This window comes from Martes martes (assembly GCF_963455335.1).
Source record: "Martes martes genome assembly, chromosome: 4".
Lineage (NCBI taxonomy): Eukaryota > Metazoa > Chordata > Mammalia > Carnivora > Mustelidae > Martes > Martes martes.
In genome coordinates, this window is record NC_137891.1 from 66,586,571 (window position 1) to 66,604,377 (window position 17,807).

A 17,807-nucleotide genomic window follows, 5' to 3' on the forward strand; every position below is an offset into this window, starting at 1 on the left:
AGATTTCTGATAAATAACTCATGGTTATCTAGAAGCTGAATTAAATCACAGACACCAGAATTTGGAATTTCATTTTGAACTGCAAAATTAGAGGTAACGGCCTCCTACTTATATGATAGTGTCAATTTAATTTGAAATTTGAGTATGGTTTTACAAGCTTAGCATTCCATTCTGTGGTAGCAGAGAGCATTTATGTATTCATCAGGTTTCCATGCATTTAAATTTGGAAAAAGAGATGATTAAGAAAAAAACCAACAACAATCTGGGTGTCCCTGTTGGATACTATAATGGATGTTAATAGTATTTAGAAATAAAATGAATGAGATTACCTTTTTATGGGCTCAATATTCATCAATGAAAAGTGCAGCTGATGAATTCAAACCTCTTATCAGGCAGTTTGAGCCTTTCCCAATATAAAACCAGAAGTTAGAATGAGTGCTTCTTTCATTGGGTTTGCATCAGGTAGACCAAATGAAGATTGTATAACTCATGCACCTCTCACAAATCCTTTCTCTCTCTAATTTGAGAATAAGAAAATCCACTATTAATTTTGGATTCTGACAGGAGAGACAAAGGGGGAGCAGTGAAGTTCTGGGGGAATTTAAAATCTCACTGCATCCCCAACTGACCCTAGTTTGGGCCACTTCATTATGGAAAGCAGCTCCTGCCAATCGTTTTTGAAAAACTTGAGCCTCATTTCAAGAGACTTATTGGTCTTGCTTCTGCAGACTCATAATTCCTTTATTTGCTCTTGGGAAGAAAAAGCAGGTAGAGGCTTAAAAGCTAGATATCCCCACGATCCTATCTCCTTGTTCATCATTCTTAACCAGGCAGAAAGTTGATGCAACACCTGTCTCTAACAAAGGATTATTTTCAGATACTGAGGTGTTGCTAGAGACAACTGGTCAGAGAAGTTAGGAGGGAGAGGAAAGAGGAGGATCCAGATCCAGCCCTTAGAACTGGTTGCTGCTTTCTCTCCATAGGACTGTGTGCATTGATAGACTTCCTGTCCCTCACACTTTCTTTTTCCCTCCCCTCTCATTCGATGTCCTTCTGACCCCGAATTTGACCTTTCATAGTAAGAGATCAGTATGTTTTCACACTTGGGAAATCTCATTCAAGAATTTTTGTCAATGGACAAGTCATAAGAAGCCCTTCCATTTTAGGGCTCGTTGACGTCACCAAGGAGGCGATAAATATCTGTTGATATAATTGGATGTGAGATTCAGTGTTGAGATAGCAAAACTCTGCCCCTCGTTCTCTGGCAGGGCCCTATGATTTATGCAGGAGCAGAGGCAGCACGCAATCGAGCTGTCAAGAGAGCGTCAGCTTATTAGGCAAATGCTGCGTGGTTTCTGAAGAGGGTCGACGCTATAAAATCCCACTCCAGGCTCTGGTGTGGAGAAACTCAGAGCCCAAGTCCGTTGAGACACTGAAGAGAAAGATAAGAGGGGAAGAAAAAGAGAGTGAGGACAGAAAGGCGAAGGGAAGAAAACCCCTGAAAAAGCCCCGCAGACGTCCCTCTGCAGAGAGGCGGCAGCGCCCCACTCACCTGCAGAAGCACCTCAGAAGGTAGGGAGCGCTTAGACGGAAACGCGCCTCCAACTTTGCATTGCCTGAACTGCCATGGTGTGCGCGGCGGAGCCGGGTGTCCCTTTGAGAGTATGTGTGTGAGTGTGAGTGTGTGCGCGCCTGTGTGTGTGCGTGTGTGTGTTTGCTGACTGTGCTTCAAGATTCCGGTAGTAGCCGGGAGTGTCAAAAGCAAACTTAGACGGCTGCTACCAGTTACTCCTCGCTGGCCTTGTAGATGAGCCCCCGCCATAAATCTCGACCCCCGAGAGAAGGACGCAAGGGCTGGGATGGAGAAAGAGGAGGAGGAGGCAGCAGTTCTCAATTTGGAGGACAAAGCTGAAAGATTCGGCGGGGGGGTGAGATCTAAAATTGCAGATCTTCTCTAGAGTTCGGGGAATCAGTTTTGGGGATCGTTAGAAAGGGGGCTCAGAGACACTTCGAGGGTCTCGGAAGAAGGGTCACTCCAGCCCGACGAGGGGCTGAGCTTTAGTGCTCAGCCCTGTAGGCATCCCTTTTCCTGACCCCCCCCCCCCCCGCCCCAAGCTCACTCCAACTCTAGAAGTCCTAGTTCGAGAGCTTCAGCACCGCGGACAGTACCTGCCTGAACCCCGGAGGCACGTCTGTGTGTATCCGGTAGAAAGAACCCAAGCGCACCTCCCATTTGAGCTAAACTCTGACCAACTCTTTCTTTCTCTCTTCCCTTCTCTCATTCCGCTCTCCGCCCACCTCTGTGCCGCAGCGAGCGCCCCTACCATGCGGCTGCCGCTGCTCTTGTCCGCGGGCGTCTTGCTGGTGGCTCTCCTGCCCTGCCCGCCATGCAGGGCCCTCCTCAGCCGGGGGCCCATCCCGGGCGCCCGGCAGGCCCCGCAGCACCCCCAGCCCCTGGATTTCTTCCAGCTGCCGCCACAGCCCCAGCAGCCCCAACAGCCGCAGGCTCGGCCCGTCCTGCTCCGCATGGGGGAGGAATATTTCCTCCGCCTGGGTAACCTCAACAAGAGCCCCGCTGCTCCCCTCTTGCCCGCCTCTTCACCTGTCGCTGGCGGCAGCGGCAGCCGCCTTTCGCCGGACGAGACGGCCGCCAACTTTTTCCGCGCTTTGCTGCAGCAGCTGCCGCTGCCCCGGCGCCCGCTCGACAGCCCCGCAGGTCCCGCGGAGCGCAGAGCCGAGAACGCCCTCGGCAGCCGCCAGGAGACACCGGAGAGGGAAAGGCGATCCGAGGAACCTCCCATCTCGCTGGATCTCACCTTCCACCTCTTACGAGAAGTCTTGGAAATGGCCAGGGCTGAGCAGTTAGCGCAGCAAGCTCACAGCAACAGGAAACTGATGGAGATTATTGGGAAATAAAACGGTGCGTTTGGCCAAAAAGATGCAGCATTTAGCACACACACACACAAAAATGAAAAAAAATTAAAATAATACAGTATTCTGTATCATAGCGTTGCTCTAATACCATTTGTTTATTTTTTTATAGCTTGAAGCCTAGCCGATATACAGTGAGAGAGCCTATACTCCTTAATTAGCATGCACAAAGTGTATTCACGTGCAGTAACAGCAACAAAATGTTATTTGTATTGTCTACTCTGAGTTTCCATTTCCAGGTGTCTTTAATGGTGTTTAGAAAGTATAGACCCAGAAGGAAATGTTTTGAAGCAGACAGAAGTCACCCAATTTATTTTGTTGTGGTCTGAGCCAAAGAGAATGTCATTCTCTTGGGTAGGTGAAACAAAATCTGTAAGCTCTTTGAATCAACCTTTCCTTGTAAACGTTTCGGTAATAAAACATCTTTCCAATCCTTGGTCAATTTGGTTGTGTAAGAGAATGTTGAATATTTATATTTTTAATAAAAGCTGCAAAGATAATGGTGACTTTATTTTTCCTTTTCCATGTTCGTAGGAGTAAAGCTCTCAGCTACTGGCTTTCTGCACCCTGACTTCAGCACAAGAGAAAACAAAACTCCTTGCATTAATTTCCTACTAAAAATACAAACATACACCAGTGGCTTACACAGATACTGCAATTGCCTCTCTGTACCTCAGATTACACCTCTGAGGTTAAGTTAAAATAATTTGGGAAGTTTCTTCCAACTTTGAGACTTGATAATTCTATGAATAGGAGATCAATTCATAATGGAAATAATAATTAACCCTGATTAACTATAAAATGTTAAATAATTGTAGAGGGCAGGGAAAGAGGAAAGGCAAAGAGGAGAAAGGTTTGCAAGGCATTCCTCCAAACTGTAGGGCCAACACTGCTTGTTTTTTGTTTTTGGTATGAGAAAGACTCACTATTTGGTACCAAAGATATACTTTTTCTATGCTATTTTCAGTGCCTACTTTTAATAGGAGAAACTTGATAGCTTCTCTACTTAAAGAAACGAATTTAATTGCTATAAAATGGCACTTGGGAAAATATTTCATATAAAAATATTTTGACTTTAATAACTTCACAAATGCTCTTCTCATTTATGTCTATACCAATCCTCATCACTGTAATTCTTAAGAATATAAACTGTGCATTTTGAAAATGGAACAGGCACATCCAATTAGTTTTACAGTGCATTTATCTTTGGTAGTTGAGTTATAACTTAAAAAAAATTCAGTTGAATGTTTAATACTCCAAAATTAATTTGGATGTATGAAGATGCTTCTTCCCCAGGACCCTTTGAATACACTTGGCTAACATATTAATAAGATCACATGGAACACTGAATAAGTCATTATAAGACTAAGTTGTTAAAAACAGCATTTATTTAAGAGTTCATACAGAATAAAGTAATACTTTTGAAAGAGGCATTATGGTGGGACAAATAAATCACGATTTAAATGTGTATTTTAAATGTGTATTGTATGTGTATAGATATTTAAATACACAGTTATTCTATGGTTCACCAGGTTTGTGCCTCAGTAGATACATAAGAAAATAGACAGTTCCTGTTGGAAATTCTTTTTCAATTCAAGTGCTTGATATCTGCACATCTAACTAAGATTAGAAAAATTCACCAGAAATGCCCTAGGCCTTCAGCCTTCTGGACTAAGAAGTGTCACCAGAGCTAAGGAACATTTCTGGATATACCTCAGTGACATCTGTTATGGAAAAGAGGAAACCTTTGTAAAATGTTTCATATCTTTGGTCAATGATTTACCTTTTGTCCATATATTGATAAATCAGTCATTTCTGAATTAACACTGAATTTCACTGACCAACTGCAATGTTAAAGAAGAAAGAGAGAGCTACTATGATATTATAACAAAAGCCAGTGCCTATTAGAGACAAGAGTGTAGTGCACACTTTTTTAATACTTGCCGCTTGTTACAGACACACACATGTATCACACCTACATACTCTTCATAATGTTTCCCACACAATAAAAGATTTGCATAAGGTCAAGTTTCTTTTTTCCAATACTTTCAGCAACTATTTTCTCAAAATTGTTTTCCCTCTGGAAAGTCATTTGGAATTAAAGGGTTTCTTCTTTTTTTTGCAGAAATCCTGTTCAGGGGTCCCTTTCATCACCTGCATCATATTAATTTCACCTAGGTTCCCTGCTGCTGGTATGCATCTCAGCCAGGCAGACAGAGGACAGCAGTTGGAATGAACATCATTCATTCAGGGAGTTCAACCAGGAAAAGGAGAAGACATGACGGGCTGGCTCAGAATCAGCTCCGTTCCCACTGCCTGAAGCTGCGGCCTGTTCCTGGAGGGGAGGGTCCTCAAATCCAATCTGCAACAGAAGAAAACCTGGATCAGAGGAAGAAGAGCCTAGTCCTTCTGGGTTGGTCCAGTCACTTTTCTACTCAGGAGAAAGGATAATAATAATAATTATTATATAGAACATAATTATTATTAGGGATGGAAAGCAAGCTCAGGCTGTCTTGGCTATGGCCAAGAGCCATGAAAATAATTCACACTCATGATCCCAAAAGGGGCAGCAGTAACGCATGCAGTGGAGGGAAGTTTTTGGGAAAGGGTCCAGGCTATTTTTTTTAAGTTCACATATATATGATTTACTAAGCCGAAAGTGGCATTGAACTAATAGGAACTTGTGTTTAGAAAAGTCCGCAGTGTACAACATGATGACTATAGTTAACACCACTGTCTGACATATTTGAAAGTTGTTAAGGAGATCCTAAGAGTTTTTATCACAAGGGAAAAAAACCATGAGAAAAAAACACACTTTTTTCTTTTTGGCATCTATATGAGTTGGTGGATGTTAACTTATTGTGGTCATCATTTCATGATACATGTTAAGTCAAATCACTTACACTTTAAACTTATACAGTGCTGTAAATTATATATTTATATGTAAATAGTATATTTTTTGCAAAGCTGCAAGCTTAGTTTTGAGCAAATCGTGAATGAGAGGACTTTTTTTTCTCTAGGCAATAACATCTAATGACATCAAAATTTCTAAAGAGATATCTATTTTTTATATAGATAGCTCTATAAAAGGTATCTATCCTTTATAGATACCAGACAGGTACCGTTGTGATTTTGAAGTAATTGACCAATCTAATCTCGTAAGTGAAATTAATTTTTGTTGTTTTGAGTTTAAAAAAATAATGATGAAATGGGGGACAATCATAAAGAAGTCTTGCTGAAATGCAATTTGATGTGTATACTCAGACTCCTTACATTTAAAGGTACTTTGACAAACACAGCTCTTCCTAGAGCTACGGAAGATGGCCTAACACATTCTGATGACTTCACTGGTAAAATTATCCTGCTGGATTAGAATGGCACTGATTTCAAAGCAATGAGTTAGGCACATGCATTCAATGCAGAAGCCCGGGGTGATTTTGTGAAGCTGCTGCATGAATGGACCATAGAAAGCTGACATGACAAAGCAGAATTTTGGTAAGTACGCTGTGTTGTTGCCACTTAAAATAGTTTAGAGTGAAAATGAGTGCTTTTCCTGCACCTTCCCAGATTTTACCATAAATATGTGTTTTAGGGTAATGTTTCAAGTTCAGTAAAATTGTCCCAAGTCTTTATGGTTCGGGGACTATCCTTCCACCTGCCATGTTGTTCCTTAATAGAAAATTTAGAAAGGCCATGAAATCATAGTCACAGTAGAATAAAACCAAAGCAAGTAGTTTTCCATGAAGGAATAGTTGAGACATCAAGTGAAATTGGGCTTTTTTTTTTTTTTAAAGGCTACTATTATACTATTAGATTCTATTTGGTAATGGGTTAGATACCTCTGTGTCCTTGAAGTTGATGTGGAAAAAACAATATCCTGACAAAACCCTGTGCCTTTTTATGGACATCAAACTATTCTCTTCCCCACTGTAGTCACCTTACTCTAACTAATCCTAAAAATAAAACAAAATTAAAAAAAAAAACTAAACCAAAATAAAACAAACAAAATAAAAAACAACCAAATAAACCCCAAATCCAAGTGATCTGGGCATATCAGTGAACTCTGGAAGACCTTTTTCTAACCACAATTTTATAGAAGTGAATACTGAATTCTGCCTAAACAGACAGACCATGAGTGTGCATTTTGTAGCCTCTTTTCCTTGAAAGCAGACCCTAATCTAGAGGAATCTTCCATGACAGCTGTTCTGAACTATCTAAAGGGCAAAACTAGTTGCGTAAGGTATTTTCTGTAGAGGGATATAATCTTTGCAAAACTGCTGGTGGCTAACAAACCATTTGATACTGCCTTTGGGATTTGTATGTATTTTTGTGCTTTTCTGTACTTGAGAAGAAAATCTATCTTCCATTGAAAAAGTTCTAGCTGTTAGTACCTGACAGCCTTCAAAACTTGGTATCAAGTAGTTTAGGTTGCTCATTCCTTGTGTTTTCATGCAGTTACTAGATTTCCTTCTAAATGATATGGACAGATGCTGTCTTTCAGAGAAGAAAAGCCAGTGTCAGAGTGGGTGCCAAGAGCAGAGATTTATCCTGAGTATTTTCAGGTGGTTACACCATCTTCTTGGTCTTGTTTATGTAAACTTGGGGACCCACCAACCATCTCAGCAAAGATGTTTTATGCCAAGACGTTGAGCCTGTCATAGAATCCCAGACTAACCACTTACTAGCTGTATGACTTGGATAAGTCAGTTAACCTCTGACTTAAAAAACTAAGGTTTTTCTTTTTGTAAAATAGAGATGAGACCCTATCTCACAAGGCTGTTGTAAGTACTGAATAAATAAAGTGATACATCTGAAGCACTTTGCACATGCCTCACTTACATTAAGTGTTTTTAAAATATGCATTTCCTCCTTCCCCCTTCACCCCTTCCTTCTCATCCTTCCTTCTTTCCTTTCTTATGTTAGTGAAGAGGCTCCCCTACCATGCAGAATCACCTGGGACGGCTAATGAGGAAATATATACAATAGCAGTGACCCCCAGTGAAGAAAAATGATTATATTTGCAATCCTCTTGTCAGAATTGATTATTATAGGATTTAATTCCTGTGGCATAATGTAATCATGATTATCCATGATCTATCCAGTGTATCTCCAAGTAGCCCAACTTTATATATGACTCTTTCCTAAAGGAAGAATGAGTTAAAGATTTAGAAACCTCGTTTCTATGAGTACAGCCCATTAAATCATAAGCAGACCTTTTTCCTATAGCTGTCCTCAAATAGAATTTTATATATGTATTCCTTTAGGTAGTTTTCCAAATGCTCCTCTATCACAGGAAATGCTATTTCTTGGGAATACAGGTGTTCCATGGAGCTGAACAAAGGACAGAACATGACAAGCACTGAACTTCCCTACCTGCTTTTGTGTTTGTCCTGCATTTCAGTCTACTTTGAGATATATAAAAAGATGAAGAAAGGATTATTAGTCCCTTATTACACTAAATTTTACACATTTTTCTCCGGTAACCAAACTTAGAACCATCACCTAACACTCTGCTGTATCACCATGGGGCTTCAGATAATTTGAGAAATGAATTTTAGGCATAAAATAAAAGCAGGAAATGGGACTAGGGAGGCAGCATTTTCCCTGTTTCAACTGCGAGATAAAATTCAGTCAAGATCCACAAAAGACCGTCGAGGGGAGTGACATACATTTGCTTAGGAGGAAGGCTATCTTCTTAGATGAACTTGACCAGGAATGCCAGGTATTCATGAATCAGATCCACGCAGAAATAAAATATTTTCCTTGGATTTTTTTCCTGTTACTATCAAATGTTTTTTTGAGAAGAAAAAATTAATGTCAGATTATGGTACAAGGGTCTTACTCCATTGAAGAGTAGGGCGATGAGAGGTTCTTCCACCCAAAGCTTCATGATGTGCTGGCATCATCCTTATCAAGTGAGGTAATCTAGAATCATTGCTTATTGATGGGGATCAAGGAGCATGCATTCTTCCAGAGGCCTGTGGACATCTGTCTCTGTGCACAGGACAGTTCCAGGTTATGGACTGTGTTTACTTGGTCTGAACTGTGTGGTTTGAGTGGTATCTTGATACAAACTTGAATTAGTTGCAACATTAAAAAATCAGGTGCAAGGATGTGGAGAAAGAGAAGCCCTTGTGCACTGTTGGTAGGAATGTAAAATGGTGCAGCTGGTATGGAAAACAGTGGGGCACTGCCTCAAAAAATTAAACATAGAATTACCACATAAGCCAGCAAGTCCACCTTTGGGCATATACCCAAAAGAGTTGAAAGCAGAGACTCATACATGCACACCTATGTTCATAGGAGCACTATTCACAACAGCCAAGAGTGGAAGCAACCCCCAAGTGTTCATCAATGTATATGTAGCATATACATATAACAGGATAGTATTCAGCTTCATAAAGGAAGAAAATTCTGACACATGCTACAACATGGATGGACCTTGAGGACATTATGCTAAGTAAAATAAACCAGTCACAAAATGACAAATATTCTGTGATTCCACTTACAGAATACAAGAAATATCTAGAGTAGTCAGACTCATAGAAACAGAAAGTAGGATATGGAGGTTGCCAGGGACTGGGGGAAGGGGTAGAATGGGAGGTTGTTTTTTAATGGATACAGAGTTTCAGATTTGCCAGATTAAAAATTCTGGAGATTGGTTGTGCAACAATGTGAATATACTAAGGCTACTGAACTGTATGCTCAGAAATGGTTAAGATGGTAATTTTTATGTTATGTGGGTTTTACCACAATTAGAAATTAAGAAAAAAAAAATAGGAGACTTCACATTAAAATCTGGATTTGCAGGTTCTCTTGACAAAGCAGAAATACAGCAATCCAGCACCTGCATGGAGAACCCCCACTCTCTGTCCCCTTGGATTGGGTATGCTCTCTCTCTCTCTTCTGATTTCCATCGTGCTCACTACTCCCTTTTGCCTCCTTTGCTGCAAGGCTGGTTTCAGTGGCCCCCTTTTTTGTGTGCTTATATAGTTGCTATGCTCAGATTAAAGAGGAAGGCAAATTAAATCTTGTATTTATGCTTTTATTAACATTTTTCTTTTACCTGGCTTGCTTTTGCATTAATGTTACCTTTGTGTTCTTTAAAGACACACAAACCTGTTGCTCTTAACCAAAGGCTAGTTTTTAGTAGGAAAGCGTCAAAGAAAAGAGCATGAAATGTTCAATGGAGTCTTTGGCTTGATTTTTTTTTTTTTTTTAAGATTTTATTTATTTGACAGCAGAAGTAGGCAGAGCCATAGGCAGAGGAAGAAGGAGAAGCAGGCTCCCTATTGAGCAGAGAGCCCCATGCGGGGGCTTAATCCCAGGACTGGGGAATCATGACCTGAGCCCTAACCCACTGAGCCACCCAGGTGCCCCTCTTTGGCTTGATTTTTATGCTAAACGTGATTTTTTTTCTTTTTTTAAGGTGGCATGCTTCTGGTAGCAAGATTCTTGACAAAGCATGAAACTGCCATCAGTGCTCAACTGAAGTCAGATGTGTCCCTGGGCACTTAGCAGAGGGGATCTAACTGGTGCAGTTTAGTGAAATGCTCTTATACTAAGCACGGAAGCAACAGCAGCAGCCTCTTTACCGAAATACATCCTGCACCACATGATCCACTGGCTGACCAAAACCACACAGATGCGTTCCTGATAGTCACTCTCGCACAAGTCTGGGTTCACATTTAAGAGGGAAAAGATTTTTTTAGCTGGCCCAAGTGAAAAGCTGGGCTCTCTGATCAGTAACCAGTGCCCTCAGGCTTCTTCAAGGCTGCCTAGAGACTCCAGGAGGTGCCTGCATCTGCTTTGCCCCAAATGATCATTCTTTCTACCACTGATGATCCTGGTCCATTATTTACCTGCCTGTGTTCCATTTCCTCGCCTTGTCCAGGTGACAGTAAGGTATCTGATCAACTGAATGACAACTGAGACATTAATGGGTGCTGATGGCTTAATGTACACCCCTGCCACATAGCATGGGAATGTCCATGTCTTATCCTGAGGGACAACTATGGTGAGCCACATGGGAGCCACTATGTCAGACCATTGAAGGGTTGTTGGGGTCAGTGAGAAAATTTGTGTCCAAGCCCCCACCCTTGGGCTTCCATCACCTCTCTGCTGCTGTGTATGCCAATCACAAATTCAACCTGAAAGAAAGATCTGGTTATTCCCACCTGTTAAATGCCAGTCCTCCTTGGCCAATTCAAAAGGACCCCTACCCATCTATAATGAAATCCATTTGCCTTAAAGGAATGTGGATAGAAGGGATAAGGCTAGACTTGAGGCTGCTGAGTGGGCAATCACCCTGTTTTTACTCCGAACCTGCTAGGCCAGGTCAGAGAATCAAAGCCAGAGGCTGGGAACAGGTGTGAGTAGGATTGCGGAGGTCATGCCTAGAATGTTTAGTCAGAAAGACTAAACTCAAGCACTGGCCTGCTCCTTACTTAACATTCCTCAACTGCAGGCCCTTGGATAGCTTAAGCATTATGGATTCCAGACTGGAAAAGAGAATACGTCCAAGAACCTGAACCACGCATCAGTGTCTGAGGAATAAGTAGGATGTGGTCTATAATTCACAGCCGAGGGTCTAAGCCCTGGAAATTCTGCAGGGCAGGTCTTCCACCTCGGGTATTTCTTTCACAGTAATACAGATGTTTCTGCTTGGTGGTGGAGCAACTGAGATGCATTAGGAAGCACAGAGGTGTGTAAATATAGCACACTCTCTGTGAATGCTACAGGAAGAAGAAAATAGGTACACTCCAAAAGAGCTATAGAAGAAAAACACCCACTAAAAGCATTTTTTCTTGGGAGGATTTGCAGCTGTACACACTAAGTAAAGGAATGGGTGAAGGGAGGGGCGCCTGGGTGGCTCACCTGGTTAAGGTTCCAACTCTATTTCAGCTCAGGTCATGATCTTGGGGCCCGGGAATCCAGCCCCGTGGGTGTCTTTGGACCCTGCACTTAGGGGGCTGTCTGCTGAAAAGTCTCTCTCCCTCTCCCTCTGTCCTTCCCCACCACACTCCTTCTCTCTTTCTCACTCTGTAAAACAAATCTTTTTAAAAAAGAAAAAGAAAAAGAAGTGGGTGAAGGGATTTGATTTGGGAGCTTTGCTCCTTGTTAAGGGAAGACCAGAAACCAGAGTAATTTCCTCAGACCTATGAAACAAGAAAAAACTAAACTTACCACTTTTTCTTAACCCAGAGTAAGATTTGTGGTGTATACTGTTTGTTTTGTTTTAAATATGGTATTTAGGCATTGATGGGGTCGGGGTGGGGAGCAGGAAGAAGCTAAAACGTTGGTATCACAGCCTGACGAACAAAACCAGCCTTCTTCTCTGATGTGGACCTGATGATTGTGTGTTCAACTGTAGAGTCTGTGTTCTCACCCACTCTGAAAGAAATACTGAATTACAAAGAACTGCTCATTTGATCATTAATTCCTCACAGACGGGAGCTTCTGTGCCTTGTGTTAGGCAAATAGGCCAAACAGGTCCTCTTCTAGAGTCTTGGGAGGCTGATAGTGTTACTATGTCCAACTTACAGATGAGAAACCTCAGGCTCAAGGAGGCTAGGACCTTGCTCAAAGTAAGGCTAATGAGAGTGCTGAGAGAGATTAACAGTGACCACAAATCCAAAGAGAAAAGCTGCTGCTGTTGAGCATGTGAGACTCACGGGGAGGGGCCAATCCCAGCACTGGAAGTCAGATGAGAGAGGCAGGTTGGTCAGCAGTGTGGGGTGCAACTAAGAGTAAGGGTATTGCCATTGCGACGGTCAGCCACGCGCCTGCGAGCAGCGGAGACCTAGAAACGACCTCTCTCTGCCCCGTGAGTCTGTGCCAGTGTGTCAAGAGCTGGGACTCAAAGCAGGGGAGGCCCTATTTTGGCTTAGTCATCAACCCATGTGAAGTGGGGATTCACTCACTTTTCCTACACGCGAGCTTGGTGTAGGGTATATTGCAAGCTAACAGCTCACACTCCGTGTCCGGGCAAGGTGGAGCGGGGCAAGGATCACTGGGCTCTAAGCTCCCGCCTCCCATAAAATGTGCAAGCCTAACGATTCCTCCTGGACAGGGTTGTTGGGAGCTTTGAATGAGAGAACGTCTGTGAAAGACTTTGTAAATGACAAAGCAAGGGACGCACAGTAGTGACAGCCCTGTCACGCAGCATTGGTTTTTCAGATGCATCAACGTGGTGATGGATTAGTTCTTTGTGGGTTGTAGTGGGAGAAAAGAAATCCCCAGTATGTGCAATACTAGCAAGGGTCTTGGGTTAAATTAGAATAATAAACAGTTTTAAGACACTGGAAGCAAAATTCAACTAGCTTTGTCGTAAGAACTCCCCCAGAGAGCTCTCCCTGGAGCCTGCATTACTGTTTTCTCAGAATTGTAGGGCTGTAGGCACAGGTTGCCAGGGGAAATGAGTTCAGTATACTGCTTACACACAACTTGTATTTCCTTCTTTAAAATGGATACATCCATTTTAGCTTCCTGTTAAAATAACCTTTACCAAGGATGCTATTTGATCCTGAGAAATAGAGCCTACAATTTTAGTATAGATATTTTTTGTCCTTTTAGAAAAGCCCCCAACTTGACAGTTATTAGGAAGTCACTTTCCCAACAGGGGGAAAAAAAAAAGCCAGAAAAATAATTGCAATTGAAGAATACAAATGAAAAAGCATTAATAATGTTAATGTAATGGTCTCATTAAAACTTCCTTAAGAAAAATCTTACTCTCTCCTATAGTTTTTTCTATGTAAAATGGACTGCATTTTATCATAACTTCTTATAACTGCTAGAGTTATTAAGTCCTGGATGGTGTTATGCAGTAAATATAGGCCAGTCCTGAGTCCTGATCAATTTTCTCTCTATTTTTACCAAGTTTAAATTCCAGCACAGGCAGGGTGCTGGCATATCAGCAATTTGTAAGCTTGAATCTCCTAATTTGTAAAAAAAAAACAAAAACCAGTTGCTCTCAGTAGGGATTTCTGTCTGAAAATAATTTGACACCCTGAATCCCTCAATTAAATTTAGAGAACATAGTTAAATTTTCATTCATTTCAGTTTGTTTTGGAAAATTAAATAGATCATTTCAAAGAACATGGGACCTGTAGTCACACTCATGGGAAATCATGTTCTTGGTCTCCTGCTTAATTTTTTAAAATGTTCTGTAATACCTTGGGAGATTAAATTCACTCGGAAAAGCAGCTTTCCAGCCCTCTTGCCACCAACATCTCTCACCTCTCAGTCTTCAGGTGGCAACTAGAATTAATATTTGCCCTGGAAATCAGAATCAATGGTTTGGTCTCAAAGATCATTTGCATGAAAATGATTTTATCTTTTTGCATGTGACACCTGTGGAGACCCAGGATTCCACATGGTGCTTTTCCTTGGAACTTTGGCCTAATGTTCATCTTGGTTTAGGAAGATATGAATATCTTCTAGGAGACCAAATCTTGGGATGATGAGAAATTTGATAAGGTCTCAGATCTGGGGACACATATATTGGTTTCTGAGAACCTAGGAGATAAACCCTTCAAGAAGGGAAAAGACTCTGCGAGCCCCTACCTGTTAAACCATAGGCTTCCTTCCTTCCTGCCTGCCTTCCTGCCTTCCTTTCTTCCTTTCTTCCTCCTTTTTTCTCCCTCCTTTCCCCTCCACCATTCTCTCTCTCCCTCTCTCTCTCTTTTATGAAATGTTTTTTTAAATTTTTCTCTGGGAGCACCTTTGTAACCTCATAGGGTAATATTTATAGTGCCTGGACTGGGGACTAAGATGGTATGGACTGATTTTCCTTGGTGACACTTGCCCACTGGCATTGACTTCCATACATCCCTTTTGCTATTTTAAAGTAAAGAGCTCAAAGGTGTAGGGGACCAATGTGGTTCCTAGGTTCTGTATCTGAGCTCATGATATGCTAGATAGGAAGAATCTGGAAACACTTGAGACAGTAGAAAGGACCATGCACTCCTGCCTATCAATACTTGGGTTGGGAATCTCAGATCTTCTTAGCCAAGAAGGCAGCTTGGTGCTGGAAGTCCCTGGCCCATGATAGAGTGGCCTCTGTCAATAATGTGAAAACTGGTTTAGATAAGACAAGGAGTGAATTAGGGCGTAAGTGTATCATGAAAATATACAGAGACATTTGCTTATACAGCTAATTACATCAGAACTAAAAATAGGGCACCACAGACCAGTGACAACCAGTCATTGAATCATAAAATTCAGCCTAGTCACTTAAAAGCATTAGATATGTCAGCTATTTCAGTTCCTGAAATGCTTGACCCTGTACATTGCTAGGGGCAGAAGGGGAGACGGGATTGTTGGATTGGAGCTATGAGGCCTTCCCTATTGCCAGACACTGCTACACCTTAAGGATTGTCAGCATTATTCTCCCCTAGGCTCTCTCCACCTGCCTTCTAACTTTGCTAAATTACTTTAAAAGATAGTATATGTGTATGAGGACCCTCATACCCATTAAAGCAGGCAGATGCACACAAAAGAGAGAGATATAAAAGAATTTTGTTTTGCTTAACACTCATCTTCAAGACAATGGAACAATGCTAAATATAAATGCACCTAAACAGAGTTTCAAATGCATGAGGTAAAAGTAATAGAATTGCGAGGATAAATACACAAACCAACAGTTATAATCAGAGATCTCAAACTTCTTCTCTCAGCAATTGATAACACAAGTCAAGAGAAAATCAGTAAGGATATCATAGACTTGAAAAACACTATCAATTAGGGTACCTGGGTGGCTCAGTGGGTTAAGCCTGTGCTTTTGGCGCAGATCATGATCTCAGGGTCCTGGGATCGAGCCCCGAGTCGGGCTCTCCGCTCACTGGGGAGCCTGCTTCCCCCTCTCTCTCTGCCTGCCTCTCTGCCTACTTGTGATCTCTCTCTCTCTCTGTCAAATGAATAAATGAAAAAAAATTCTTAAAAAAAAAAAAAGAAAAACACTATCAATTAACTGACTTAACTGACATTTATAGAACACTCACTCAACAACAACAGAAAATACAATGTTTTCAAGTGCACGTGGAAAATCCACCAAGGTTGATCATATTCTGGGCTATAAAACACATCTTAAATTTAAAAGGATTGAGATCATGTAAAGAGTATTCTCTCTCCACAACAGAATCAAACCAGAAATCAAACAGAAGGATATCTGGAATATCTCCAAATATGTAGAAAATAAACACTACTCATCTAAATAACTCATAGGTCAAAGAACAAATCTCAAGGTAAATTAGAAAATATTCTGAATTAAATGAAAGTGAAAATACAACATACCAAATCTTGTGGGATGCAGTTAAAGCAGTAAGTAGAAGAAAATTTATAGCATTAATGCTTATATTAGAAAATAAGAAAGATTTCAAACCAATAATTCAAATTTTCACCCTAAGAATCTAGAAAGAGAAGAGAAAATTAAACCCAAAGTAAGCATAAGGATGAAAATAATAAAGAACAGAGATGAATGAAATAGAAAATTTAGAAAAAAAGAGAGAGGGAAAACCAATAAAGCCAAATAAAACCAATAAAGTAGAAGACTTACGTTACCTGATTTAGAGACTTCCGTAAAGCTATAATAATCAAGACAGTGCCGGTATTGGTAGAGAGACAAACATATAGATTAATGGTTCAAAGTAGAGAATCTACAAGTAGACCCGAACACATATGGTCATTGGAATGTCTACAAAGTCATCAAGGTAATTCACTGGGGGAAGGTGTTGGAACAAATAGTGTTGGAACAAATATCTATATGGAAAATGAGCAGATAAAAAAAAATCCTCGATCCTTATCTCACAATACAAAAATTAACTTAAAATGATCTTAGATCTAATTTAAGAGTTGAAACTATAAAAATTCTAGAAGAAAATGAGATAAAATCCTTGTGATTTTTTGAGGTAAGCAAAGATTTCTTAAGACACAAAACCCACAAAGCATAAAGGAAAAAAATGACAAATTGAACTTCATCAAAACTAAAAATGGTTGCTTTTCAAAATACACTTAAGGACATGAAAAGGCAAGCCACATACTAGGAGAAAATATTTGCAAAACATGTTTGATAAGAGTTTTATCCAAAATAACATAAAGAACTTTTACAACTCTCCAATAAGATAAACAGCCCAAAGAAATAGGGCAATTGTGAACAGATACTCCATCAAAGAAAATATCAAAATGGCTTAGAAGCACATGAAAAGATGCTAAACATCAGTAGTCATTGGGGAAATGCAAATTAAATAACATAAAATACACATCCATTAGAATGGCTAACGCATAAAGAAGATTGACACTGTACCCACGGGGATGCAGGGAGGGGATTAACTGCAAAGGCACATGAGAGCACTTTGTAGAGTGATGGAAATATTCTACATCTTACTTGTGTAGTAGCTATAGAAGTCTACATCTACATATTTGTCAAAACTGATTGAACTATAACACTTAGGTACATTTTTAAACCACATATTGCTCTTGTCTTCATTCAGCTACTATTCTGTGATTAGCTCTACCGTGTACATTCTAAGAATTTGCTCTACTGGGCAGTGAGGTCTGTAAGTGCCCTCAGGTGGTCTTTAGAGTTGAGCCGTAATGGATTTTATGGAGTTTATGGCATCAAAAGGGGTAATTGCAGCTCTGTAAACATTCAGCTGAAAGCATGCCACGGAAGAGATTTGGGAGAGTTTGGGAAATGGACGTTTATGGAAGAGCTTCAAGGCAGGACATATATTTTGAGAAATGCGATGGGCTGTCTATTTCACTGAGAACCGTTACTATTGTCCCTTGGTGTGGCTTATATTAGGCCTGAGTCTGTAACCCTCCCAATGAAAACATACTGAAACAACTTATAAAATTCTTAGTACTACATTTTTCAC

The 17,807-nt window shown here is 40.8% G+C and overlaps 2 protein-coding genes across 6 annotated transcripts in view; one reads left to right on the top strand and one right to left on the bottom strand.

Annotated features, from left to right (window-relative positions):
* The first annotated feature begins 1,400 nt into the window (after window positions 1-1,400).
* CRH (corticotropin releasing hormone) lies at window positions 1,401-3,370 on the top strand. Its single transcript, XM_080800625.1, has 2 exons — window positions 1,401-1,572; window positions 2,312-3,370. The coding sequence occupies exon 2, from the start codon at window positions 2,326-2,328 to the stop codon at window positions 2,914-2,916; it is 591 nt and encodes a 196-aa protein (XP_080656751.1). The 5' UTR covers window positions 1,401-1,572; window positions 2,312-2,325; the 3' UTR covers window positions 2,917-3,370.
* Window positions 3,371-4,290: 920 nt separating this feature from the next.
* The window catches only part of TRIM55 (tripartite motif containing 55), a 43,043-nt gene continuing 29,526 nt past the window's right edge, over window positions 4,291-17,807 (bottom strand). For 3 of the 5 annotated variants that reach the window (XM_080800617.1, XM_080800618.1, XM_080800612.1), the window contains one exon: window positions 4,291-5,293. In XM_080800617.1, the coding sequence (XP_080656743.1) occupies window positions 5,171-5,293 (123 nt within the window). In that variant the 3' untranslated portion in view covers window positions 4,291-5,170. The remainder of the gene's footprint in view (window positions 5,294-17,807) is intronic. The other 2 variants (XM_080800616.1, XM_080800613.1) reach the window with 1 other exon arrangement.

Excerpts from the sequence above, each read along its gene's own strand:
- CRH (XM_080800625.1), top strand. The coding sequence starts at position 2,326 with ATGCGGCTGCCGCTGCTCTTGTCCGCGGGCGTCTTGCTGGTGGCTCTC.